The sequence below is a fragment of the Bos mutus genome, chromosome 10 (assembly GCF_027580195.1).
Source record: "Bos mutus isolate GX-2022 chromosome 10, NWIPB_WYAK_1.1, whole genome shotgun sequence".
In the NCBI taxonomy this organism is placed as follows: domain Eukaryota; kingdom Metazoa; phylum Chordata; class Mammalia; order Artiodactyla; family Bovidae; genus Bos; species Bos mutus.
Window position 1 is genome coordinate 78,586,246 of NC_091626.1, and position 13,240 is coordinate 78,599,485.

Genomic DNA, 13,240 nt, shown 5'->3' on the forward strand with positions numbered 1-13,240 from the left:
CTGCAGGTTTTCAATTTCTTCTTTGTGCTCCCTCTTCAAGTGTAAAATAGCAGCTTGGTATTCTGTAAGATCACAAAAGAAGTCAATTACAAAGAAGCACAAAATTATGCACAGAATTCTAATGAGTAGCTCTAAGATTCCATAAGCCCTCCTACCAGTCAACTGAGTAAATAAATACCATAGTTTGACATTAACCTGACAAAAGATGATAAACACTGGGGCAAAATACAACTAGAAACTCAAGATAGAAGGGAGATTTCCCCCCCGATTTAGCAAATCCTGAAATATGAAATGTCCAAAATTAAGCAGAGAGGATAGAGTTTAAAAAAAAAAAAAAAAAGACACGAGTGCCCCAGATAAAGACTGATCAGGTGTTTGTCTTAAGAAGGAGTTGGAAGCTAAAGACCCACAGAGAACAAATATAGTCATGTTAAGAGAAGACACACAGGAAATAAAAGAAAATGTCTCCATGTGAGATCAGAGAACTCTATTTTTAACTGTTTCCAAAAAAAAAAAAAAAAAAAATCTCCATTTGAATGCAAGACTAATAAGCCAGCACCCAGGGCCGACTTTAATCTTTAAGATAACTTCAAAAAGTCAAGACCATTTGTCATGTGGATGAGAGACTCGAGGGTGAGTTGAGGTTGAAAGGAGGATGAAAATAAATTTCTGGTCCAATTTTAGTCCGAGTCTAATACTGTTTATTCCAATAGTCAGTCCCAAGTGTACACAGGAACTCCTGCCAACCACTAAAACGACATCCCACTGGCGAATCAAATTCCCTTCCAGCAGGATGACTTAGAACGTGGGGTCACAGCACTACACAGGCTGTAGACAACCACAAAGAAAAACACTCGGAGAAAACACTGTCGTGGGATAAGTTTCCGTTTTTTTATTTTATTTTTTTACAAATGTGTTTGGGACTGTGATTATGAGTAAGAAAGACATCAGATGTCACTTAAAAGTGTATGAAAAGGCAGGCTATTTCTTCAGGTGGATTCCAGAAATCGGGCAAGAAAGTTTAAGTTTCCAATCAAAAGTAGATGACACACTACTATACATAAAATAGATAACTAATAAGAACCTACTGAAAGGGAACTCTTCTCAGTACTCTGTAATGACTGGTGAGGGAAAAGAATCTAAAAAAGAGTCGATATATGTGCATATGTATAACTGATTCATTTTGCTGTACAGCAGAAACTAACACAACATTGTAAGTCAACTATATTCCAATTTTTTTTTTTTTTTTTTTTTAATGCATGAGGAAAATCTTCAGGAAAGCTGTAAGAAAAAACAGTGTTGCTGTTGATAATTAAGACTAGCCACATCACTACTCTGATGGGGAATGTGTTCCACTGAACTACAATCCCTCAGCAAGTTCTGTGGGTTCTACCTCCAAACCCTACCTTCAATCAAACCACTTCTCACCAACCCTATAAGCACCACTATGGTCTAAGCCACCACCATCTTTTCTCTGGACTACCATGGTAATCCTCTTTCACTCCCACCACCTCCATGACTCATTCTCAGCCTAAATGATCTGCTAAAGTGGAGGGTTCAGGATGGGGAACACATGTATACCTGTGGCGGATTCATTTTGATATTTGGCAAAACTAATACAATTATGTAAAGTTTAAAAATAAAATAAAATTAAAATTAAAAAAAACAAACAAACAAAAAAACATAAACCAGATCACGTCTCATCCCTGTGCTTTCCACTGTATTTGGACTAAAATAAAAACTCCAGGCTGTAGCCCATTAAGGTCTGACCCTGCTCCTACACACCTTCTACACGCCACCTTCCCCTCTCGTTATACACCAGGCACGCTGGCTCTCTTCCTATTCCTTGAACTTGTTAAGTTCTTTTCTATTTCAAAATCTTTACTAACAATGTAGACAGTAATAACGGATTGTATTTATTGAGCACGTACTATATATCAGGAATTACCTAAGTATTTCATAGCAATTAACTCATTTCATCCCTACAATAACCCTATGATGTAGGTGCATTATCCCCATTATCCAAAGAAGCAAAATAAGTCGCATAGCTAAAAAACGTGCATAATTCATCTGGTTAATATATACATAAACTGTGGCATGTCCATAGAATTCAATACTACTCAACAATAGTAATAATACATCAACAAAGACAAATATCAAAGGCGTTATGCACAGTGAAGGAAGTCAGCCTCGGGTTAACCGTTCTTTAATTTCATATAACATTCTGGAGAAGGCAATGGCACCCCACTCCAGTACTCTTGCCTGGAAAATCCCATGGACAGAGGAGCCTGGTGGGCTGAAGTCCATGGGGTCGCTAGGAGTCGGACACGACTGAGCAACTTCACTTTCACTCTTCACTTCCCTGCATTGGAGAAGGAAATGGCAACCCACTCCAGTGTTCCTGCCTGGAGAATCCCAGGGACGGGGGAGCCTGGTGGGCTGCCGTCTACGGGGTCGCACAGAGTCAGACACAACTGAAACAACTTAGCAGCTTAGCAGCAACATTCTGGAGAAGGCAAAACCACACAGATGAAGAACAGACCAGAGCAACGGTGGCCAGAAGTTAGACACAGGGGAATGCTGGACTACAACGGAGCAGCATACAAAGGAATTTTGAGGGTGACTATCCTCGGTCGTGATTATGGTGGTGCTTACATGAATCTACACATCTGGTTAAAACTCAGAATCAGAATTCTTATACAAAAAAGAAAAAAGTTAACACTATAGTACATTAAAATTCTTTAAAACTTACAAATATTTAACTTCTGAATGCTTTCCCTAGGAGAGTCACCATAACACAAGAATACTTGTTACTACCACTTCTATTCATGGTTTTCCTAAGGGTACCAGCAGATGCAGTAGAACAAGAAAAAAGAAAAACACGTGCACACACACACATACACACACACATATATAAAAGGGAAACATAAACTCATTATTCACTATGACTGTGTATTTAAAAAATCCAAAAGATTCTATAGGTAAAATATTAGAATACATGAGTTTAGTAGAATTGATGGATGTAAAATTAGAATACAAAAATCGTGATATCACCAACAGTTTAAAGAAAAAAACTTGACATTTACAAGTACCTCTAAAAATATAAAGTACTTAAAAAGAACCTAACCAAAAAATGCAAGACTTCATATGAGGAAATAGAAACACTATATATAAATGTATTACAAAGAAAGACATAGAAAGTAGCAAATCATGTTTTGGGTGATTCCATAGTGTAGAGATCAGTTCAGTTCAGTCGCTCAGTCGTGTCCGACTCTTTGCGATCCCATGAATCACAGCACGCCAGGCCTCCCTGTCCATCACCAACTGCTGGAGTTCACTCAAACTCATGTCCATCAAGTCGGTGATGCCATCCAGCTATCTCATCCTCTGTCATCCCCTTTTTCTCCTGCCCCCAATCCCTCCCAGCATCAGGGTCTTTTCCAATGAGTCAACTCTTCGCATGAGGTGGCCAAAGTATTTTCAACATCAGTCCTTCTAATTAACACCCACGACTAATTTCCTTTAGGATAGACTGGCTGGATCTCCTTGCAGTGTAAAGATGGATCTTCCCAAATTGGTCTAACAATCCAATGCAATCTCATTCAACATTTCTCAGGGTTTTTCTTTTGTTCAAACTTAAGGACCTCATTCTGAAATGTATATTGAAGCATGAACATGCAAAAAGCCAAGAAACTTCACAAAAATATAAAGGTAAGACAACATGCCTTATTATGTAACAATAATTACTTTTTCCTATCACAACGCAATTATGGTGGTGTGGTACTAAAAGAGGAACTAATAGACTAGGAGACTAGAAATACAACATAAACTTATGGTTACTTGGTACAACAGAAGCAGCACAAAAGATCTTTCTTTACAATAAAGAGCAGTCTTTTCAATAATTATTGGTTGGGAAAAGTGGATAGTCACAAAAACATGAAGCTTGATCCCAACTTTATACCATGGAATAGTCATTCTAAATTGATAAAGAGTTACACTGTACAAAACCAAGTATCTTATAAGCAACACAGAGTAAGAGTTTTATAACTTCAGGATAGGAAAGAACTTAAGATTCAAAAAAGCATTACATATAAAGGATAAAAGTAATAAACTCAACTATATTAAAATTAAGAACTTTTCATCAATATACTATAAAAAGAGAGAAAAGACAAGCCAGAGAGTAGGAGAATATAATTGGAACCCATAACCAAAGATCTAGTATAAATATATGTGTGAATAGTTCCTTAAAAAACTACAGAAAATGAAAAATAGCTAAATGCGTTAATAGGCACTGTGAAAGAGGACATGCAAGTAACAGATACATTCAGTTCAGTTCAGTTCAGTCGCTCAGTCGTGTCCGACTTTTTGTGATCTCATGAATCACAGCATGCCAGGTCTCCCTGTCCATCACCAACTCCCGGAGTTCACTCAGACTCACGTCCATCGAGTCAGTGATGCCATCCAGCCATCTCATCCTCTGTCGTCCCCGTCTCCTCCTGCCCCCAATCCCTCCCAACATCAGGGTCTTTTCCAATGAGTCAACTCTTCGCATGAGGTGGCCAAAGTACTGGAGTTTCAGCTTCAGCATCAGTCCTTCCAATGAACACCCAGAACTGATCTCCTTTAAGATGGACTGGCTGGATCTCCTTGCAGTCCAAGGGACTCTCAATTGTCTTCTCCAACACCACACTTCAAAAGCATCAATTCTTCAGCACTCAGCCTTCTTCACAGTCCAACTCTCACATCCATACATGACCACTGGAAAAACCATAGCCTTGACTAGACGAACCTTTGTTGGCAAAGTAACATCTCTGCTTTTGAATATGCTATCTAGGTTGGTCATAACTTTCCTTCCAAGGAGTAAGCGTCTTTTAATTTCATGGCTGCAGTCACCATCTGCAGTGATTTTGGAGCCCCCCAAAATAAAGTCTGACACTGTTTCCACTGTTTCCCCATCTATTTCCCATGATGTGGTGGGACCAGATGCCATGATCTTTGTTTTCTGAATGTTGAGCTTTAAGCCAACTTTTTCACTCTCCACTTTCACTTTCATCAAGAGGCTTTTGAGTTCCTCTTCACTATCTGCCATAAGGGTGGTGTCATCTGCATATCTGAGGTTATTGAGATTTCTCCCAGCAATCTTGATTCCAGCTTGTGCTTCCTCCAGCCCAGCGTTTCTCATGATGTACTCTGAATATAAGGTAAATGAGCAGGGTGACAATATTCAGCCTTGACGTACTCCTTTTCCTATTTGGAACCAGTCTGTTGTTCCATGTCCAGTTCTAACTCTTGCTTCCTGACCTGCATATAGGTTTCTCAAGAGGCAAGTCATGTGGTCTGGTATTCCCATCTCTTTCAGAATTTTCCACAGTTTATTGTGATCCACACAGTCAAAGGCTTTGGCATAGTCAATAAAGCAGAAATAGATGTTTTTCTGGAACTCTTTTCTTTTTCGATTATCCAGCGGATGTTGGCAATTTGATCTCTGGTTCCTCTGCCTTTTCTAAAACTAGCTTGAACATCTGGAAGTTGACGGTTCACGTATTGCTGAAGCCTGGCTTGGAGAACTTTGAGCATTACTTTACTAGCGTGTGAGATGAGTGCAACTGTGTGCTAGTTTGAGCATTCTTTGGCATTGCCTTTCTTTGGGATTGGAATGAAAACTGACCTTTTCCAGTCCTGTGGCCACTGCTGAGTTTTCCAAATTTGCTGGCATATTGAGTGCATCATCTTTCAGGATTTGAAATAGCTCAACTGGAATTCTATCACCTCCACTAGCTTTGTTTGTAGTGATGCTTTCTAAGGCCCACTTGACTTCACATTCCAGGATATCTGGATCTAGGTGAGTGATCACACCATTGTGATTATCTGGGTCATGAAGATCTTTTTTGTACAGTTCTGTGTATTCTCGCCATCTCTTAATATCTGTTAGGTCCATACCATTTCTGTCCTTTATCAAGCCCATCTTTGCATGAAATGTTCCCTTGGTATCTCTAATTTTCTTGAAGAGATCTCTAGTCTTTCCCATTCTGTTGTTTTTGTCTATTTCTTTGCATTGATTGCTGAGGAAGGCTTTCTTATCTCTCCTTGCAATTCTTTGGAACTCTGCATTAAGATGCTTATATCTTTCCTTTTCTCCTTTGCTTTTTGGTTCTCTTCTTTTTGCAGCTATTTGTAAGGCCTCCCAACAGCCATTTTGCTTTTTTGCATTTCTTTTCGATGGGGATGGTCTTGATCCCTGTCTCCTGTACATTGTCACGAACCTCCATCCATAGTTCATCAGGCACTCTATCAGATACATTACCTGTGCCTATTCTCATTTAGCAATCAGGAAGAAAGTTATACAGAACTGACTGCTGGTGAAGATGTAGAGCAATGGAAACCCTCAAGCCCTTGCGGTAGGAATGCAAATTGGTACAATCACTATGGAAAATGTTCAACAATTTCTAATAAAGTTGAAGATATCCATACCTCCTTATCCCAAAATTCTATATCTAGGTTCACAAATGAAAGACTATACAAGAAAAGCAAACAATATTAACAAAATCAGGAAAATGGTGCCATCCAGGAGAAGAGGAGCTGAGACGGGTTATGAGGGAAGAAGGCCTTTCAATGAAAATATCTTCTTTAGCCTCCATGGGGATTCCCAGGTGGCTTTAGTGGTAAAGAACCCACCTGCCAATGCAGGAGATGTTAAGATGCAAGTTCAGTCCCTGGTTTGAGAAGATCCCCTGGAGAAGGAAATGGCAACTCACTCCAGAATTCTTGCCTGGAGAATTCCATTGACAGAGGAGCCTGGCAGGCTATGGTCCATAGACTCACAAAGAGTCTGACAAGACTGAAGTGACATAGCACTAGCACTAGGTTCTATGTCTTTTATATTATTTCCTTTATGCATACCTAGCATTAAAGTTGAAGAAGGTAATGGCAACCCACTCCAGTACTCTAGCCTGGAAAATCCCATGGACGGAGGGGCCTGGTGGGCTGCAGTCCATGGGGTCGCTGAGAGTCGGACACGACTGAGCGACTTCACTTTCAATTTTCACTTTCATGCATTGGAGAAGGAAATGGCAACCCACTCCAGTGTTTTTGCCTGGAGAATCCCAGGGACGGGGGAGCCTGGTGGGCTGCCATCTATGGGGCCGCACAGAGTCAGACACGACTGAAGCAACTTAGCAGCAGCAGCAGCAGCAGCAGCATTAAAGTATAAGAAAAAGATTGCTAAGGTTATATTTATATTATATATATTAGCTTCTTCACATGTCATAAAAAGAATATTAAAAAGCAGAGACATCACTTTGCCAACAAAGGTCCGTCTAGCCAAAGCTATGGTTTTTCCAGTAGTCATGTATGGATGTGAAAGTTGGATCATAAAGAAGGCTGAGTGCTGAAGAATTGATGCTTTTGAACTGTGGTATTGAAGAAGACTCTTGAGAGTCTCTTGGACTGCAAGGAGATCAAGCCAGTCAATTCTAAAGGAAATCAACCCTGAATATTCATTGGAAGAACTGATGCTGAAGTTCTAATACTTTGGCACCTGCTACGAAGAACTGACTCATTTGAAAAGACCCTGATGCTGGGAAAGATTGAAGGCAGGAGGAAAAGGGGACGACTAAGGATGAAATGATTGGATGACATCACTGACTCAATGGACATGAGTTTGAGCAAGCTCCAGGAGATGGTGAAGGACAGGGAAGCCTGGCATATTGCTGTCCTTGGGGTCGCCAAGAGCTGGACATGACTGAGCGACTGAACACCACCACCATGTCATAAAAAGAATATCATATAGGTATAAGAGAGTTGTTGTTGGGTCGCTAAGTCGTGTCCAATTCTTTGCGACCCCACAGACTGTAGTTGGCCAGGCTCCACTCTCCATGGGATTTCCCAGACAAGAATACTGGAGTGGGTTGCCATTTCCTTCTCTAGGGGATCTTCCAGACTCAGGGATCAAGCCCATGTTTCCTGCATTGGCAGGCAGACTCTTTACCACTGAACTATCTGGGAAGCCCCTAAAAGAGTCTTCTAGGTGGATCAAATAAGAACAGTTTAGTAAGTGTGAGTCTTGTATAAGTGTTGAGCCCTAACCAAAGTGATGATCAACATTTAAACCTGAATCAATTCCAAGTCTCCACAAAGTAGGCAAAGGAAGCTTAGCCAAACCAGCCTTCTTTCAACACTGGTGCCCCTTGGGAATAATATCTATTTACATCCTAAAGAGAAACATTGTAGAATATATTTTGAAATGATTCTTTTTTGGTAAACTGTACCTGGAAGGGCGTGACATATAGTTCTGACTAATCAACAGACTGATGAAGATCACTGCAAAGCTAATACCCAGTAAATCTTGATTCATCTCCTCTTCAAACAACAGTTTTGTGCCAACAGTCCTAGTGTGACAGGTGGCAAGAAAACACATTCCCATTCGTGACAAAGATGATAAAATACAATAAGCGGGCAGCACGCAGAAGGAGGAAGTTAACACCCTTGCTTGTGGAATACTCCCTTTGAGGGTTCATAAGAGAATGGTAAGAGAGGATAAAGGTTACAGAATAATGAATTATGGTTGGTGGTTTTCAACTGTGTCCTGCTAGTGGCAGTCCCCTCCCTCCACACTTTTTGGGTTTGCAAATACCCTGGAGAAGACCAAGGCAAATCTTCCGTGTCTCTTGGGGGCAACGATGGGGAGGCAGTGGTCTCTGTTCAACACAAAGGATGTTTTTGTTTCTTAAAAAGAGAACTTGACCCTAAAATTCAGTAGCTTTGGGACTCTAATCAATGTGTGAAAAAGAGGAATAGAGGTTCTGAATATCAGGCCTTGAAAACGGTAGACTTCTCTGAAGCCTCATTAGCCTCAATGGAAATTAACAAATGGATTTAAATAATCTAGCCCACAAAAGAAGCAGTTTGAATAATGTCTTTTAGGGAAATAATACATGATATGGAAAGACAGAAAAAGGATCCTGACTTGCAGGATTCAACATTTTGGGAGGAGGTAAGAACTTCCCTCCATAAAAATAGAGCTTTTTCTAGTCAAGTACTTGGTCTAATTGGTAGCAACCCCTTTTACTATACAGACCTTTCTTTTTGATCAGTTCCCAACAACAAAAGGTACTTTCTGCAGGTACCATCACAGGGGTGTATTCTTCAACTCACCAAGAACAAAATTAAAGATGACCTCTCTAACATGGGAGTAGTAACCACTACTACAGTTTATCACTGACTGCATGAGTTTCTCTTAATCACATACATTATACACAAGTACAGGTGACATTACGGAGTGCTATTTCTCAAGAACTGTTCTAAGCACTTTACATAGGTTAATTCATGCCATCCTCACACCACACTTATAAGGTCGATCTTATCATATCAATACCCATTTTACAGATGGAGAGACTGAGGCGAATGGTTAAACAACTACCCTTAGACCACATGCTGGTCAGTACCAATGATGTCATTCAAGCCCAAAGAACCCGTCTTATTTCCTTAACAGAGTTTTGTTTGCTTATTTTATTTGTGAGTTACTGTTGTTCTTATGGTTGGGTAAGCATCAGGTATAAACAAAATTCCAAATGCCTGAGAACTTAAAGGTTGTTGACATTATCCAATTTCAAGAATCACTTGTAAAATTGGGACAATTTTTCCCTAACTCTTTAAAAGAGGCTGCCGCTGCTGCTGCTAAGTCGCTTCAATCGTATCCGACTCTGTACGACCCCATAGATGGCCGCCCACCAGGCTCCTCCGTCTATGGGATTTTCCAGGCAAGAGTACTGGAGTGGGGTGCCATTGCCTTCTCCGTTAAAAGAGGCAGGGGTCTTTTTAATCACAGTGAGGTTTGATGAGTGTGGGGTCAACATGAACAGCGTGAGTTACAATGGACGGTTCCATCAAGTTATATGACTGATCCGTTCGTCGTCTCCTCGGAGACTTCCCAGCCTATAGTCACCAGTGTGTGGTTAAATCTGGTTTTCATTTATACTCTGTGTACACACACATCCAATATATCTCAGCCCTCCCCAACATACTCACATGACACTGACAGAACTAGATTATGCACACAGCTGGGGGATTGGAGACTTTCTGATTTCCCCCCAAATGAAAAACAGCTCTGTTTCTGCCCACAGACTCTAATGTGTGCACTGCGTGTATCGCACAGGGGCTTTACCCATTGTCTTATATTGTTCAGAAACGTGTTCAAGTACATATCTTCGGTTTTAACGGAAAAGGATGCTTCCTCCGAATTATGTTTGGAGACTATTCAGTGTTCCAAGGCTTTGCACACACACCAGTGAGGTCATACTTTCAGTAACAGACAGCTGGACTTTATTTTAACAGTTGAATACTTATTTTATGTGCCTTAGAAAAAAGTCAAACTAGCACATAAAACCTATGCTACTGTGAGTATTACTGCTATAAGACACTGTTAGAAGATGCAGTTTAGTCCTGGACCCACAGCATCAGTGTCACCTGGAACTTCTTGTTCAGTCACGAAGTCGTGTCCGACTCTTAGCAATCCCCATGGACTGCAGCATGCCTGGCTTCCCTGGCCTTCACTGTGTCCCGGAGCTAGCTCAAACTCATGTCCACTGAGTCGGTGATGCCATCCAACCGGCTCATCCTCTGTCGCCCTCTTCTCCTCCTGCCTCAATCTTTCCCAAGGGTATTTTCCTATGAGTTGGCTCTTTGCATTGGGTGGCTAAAGTATTGAAGCTTCAGCTTTAGCAACAGTCCTTCCAATGAATATTCAGGATTGATTTTCTTTAGGATTGATTGTTTGATTTCCTTATAGTCCAAGGGACTCTCAAGAGTCTTCTCCAGCACCATAATTAGAAAGCAACTTCTTAGAAATCATCATTCTTAGGCCTATCCTAGACCTACTGATTAAGAAACTGAGAGAACACTTTAACAAGCTCCCCAAGTAATAAGGCATGCTAAAGTTTGAGAATCATTGCTTTAAGATAAAGTTAATTTTATTTAAGCAAAAAGAAAACAAAAAATCAATTGGTTTAAAGAAGAAATTAAAAAATAATAAAAGTAGTCTAAGGATATACCCCAAATTAAGGAGCTGGGGAGAGCTGGGACCTGGGACCCCTAAGTGAGTGCTCCAGTGCATCCATCCTCAGTCGCTCAGTCATGTCCAACTCTTTGTGACCCCATGGACTGTAGCCCACCTGGCTTCTCTGTCCATGGGATTATCCCAGCAAGAATGCTGGAGTGAGCTGCCATTTCCTCCTCCAGGGGATCTTTCCAACCCAGGGATTGAACCTCAGTCTCCTGCAATTCCTGCCATGTCAGGTGGGTTCTTTACCACTGAGCCACCTGGGAAGATAGGCTACAGTGCTTCAGTTCAGTTCAGTCGCTCAGTCGTGTCCGACTCTTTGTGACCCCATGGATCGCAGCACGCCAGGTCTCCCTGTCCATCACCAACTCCCAGGGTTCACTCAAACTCATGTCCATTGAGTCAGTGATGCCATCCAGCCATCTCATCCTCTGTCGTCCCCTTCTCCTCCTGCCCCCATCCCTCCCAGCATCCGAGTTTTTTCCAATGAGTCAACTATTTACATGGCCAAAGTACTGGAGTTTCAGCTTCAGCATTAGTCCTTCCAATGAACACCCAAGAGTGATCTCCTTTAAGATGGACTGGTTGGATCTCCTTGAAGTCCAAGGGACTCTCAAGAGTCTTCTCCAATACCACAGTTTAAAAGCATCAATTCTTAGGTGCTCAGCTTTCTTCACAGTCCATCCATGACTACTGGAAAAACCATAGCCTTGACTGCTGCTGCTGCTGCTGCTAAGTCGCTTCAGTTGTGTTCGACTCTGTGCAACCCCATAGACAGCAGCCCACCAGGCTCCGCCTGGGATTCTCCAGGCAAGAACACTAGTGTGGGTTGCCATTTCCTTCTCCAATGCATGAAAGTGAAAACTGAAAGTGAAGTTGCTCAGTCATGTCCGACTCTTCGTGACCCCATGGACTGCAGCCTACCAGGCCCCTCAGTCAGTCCATGGGGTTTTCCAGGCAAGAGTACTGGAGTTGGGTGCCATCGCCTTCTCCGAGCCTTGACTAGATGGACCTTTGTTGGTAAAGTAATGTCTCGGATTTTGAATATGCTATCTAGGTTGGTCATAACTTTCCTTCCAAGGAGAAAGCATCTTTTAATTTCATGGCTGCAGTCACCATCAGTAGTGATTTTGGAGCCCCCAAAATAAAGTCTGATACTGTTTCCATGTTTCCCCATCTATTTCCCATGAAGTGATGGGACCAGATGCCATGATCTTCGTTTTCTGACTGTTGAGCTTTAAGCCAACTTTTTGACTCTCCTCTTTCACTTTCATCAAGAGGCTTTTGAGTTCCTCACTTTCTGCCATAAGGGTGGTGTCATCTGCATATCCGAGGTTATTGATATTTCTCCCAGCAATCTTGATTCCAGCTTGTGCTTCTTCCAGCCCAGTGTTTCTCATGAGGTACTCTGCATACAAGTTAAATAAGCAGGGTGTCAATATACAGCCTTGACGTACTCCTTTTCCTATTTGGAACCAGTCTGTTGTTCCATGTCCAGTTCTAACTCTTGCTTCCTGACCTGCATACAGGTTTCTCAAGAGGCAGGTCGTGTGGTCTGGTATTCCCATCTCTTTCAGAATTTTCCACAGTTTATTGTGATCCACACAGTCAAAGGCTTTGGCATAGTCAATAAAGCAGAAATAGATGTTTTTCTGGAACTCTCTTGCTTTTTCCATGATCCAGCGGATGTTGGCAATTTGATCTCTGGTTCCTCTGCCTTTTCTGAAACCAGCGTGAACATCAGGAAGTTCACAGTTCACATATTGCTGAAGCCTGGCTTGGAGAATTTTGAGCATTACTTTACTAGCATGTGAGATAAGTGCAATTGTGCGGTAGTTTGAGTATTCTTTGGCATTGCCTTTCTTTGGGATTGGAATGAAAACTGACCTTTTCCAGTCCTGTGGCCACTGCTGAGTTTTCCAAATTTGCTGGCATACTGAGTGCAGCACTTTCACAGCATCATCTTTCAGGATTTGAAACAGCTCAACTGGAATTCCATCACCTCCACTAGCTTTGTTCGTAGTGATACTTTCTAAGGCCCACTTGACTTCACATTCTAGGATGTCTGGCTCTAGGTCAGTGATCACACCATCATGATTATCTTGGTCATGAAGCTCTTTTTTGTACAGTTCTTCTGTGTATTCTTGCCACCTCTTCTTAATATCTTCTGCTTCTGTTAGGTCC

General features: G+C 41.5%; 1 protein-coding gene across 3 annotated transcripts in view; it reads right to left on the reverse strand.

Moving 5' to 3' along the window:
• Positions 1-13,240, reverse strand: part of FMN1 (formin 1) — a 467,756-nt gene that overhangs the window by 284,908 nt on the left and 169,608 nt on the right. For all 3 annotated transcript variants that reach the window (XM_070378266.1, XM_070378268.1, XM_070378267.1), the window contains one exon: positions 1-62. In XM_070378266.1, the coding sequence (XP_070234367.1) occupies positions 1-62 (62 nt within the window). The remainder of the gene's footprint in view (positions 63-13,240) is intronic.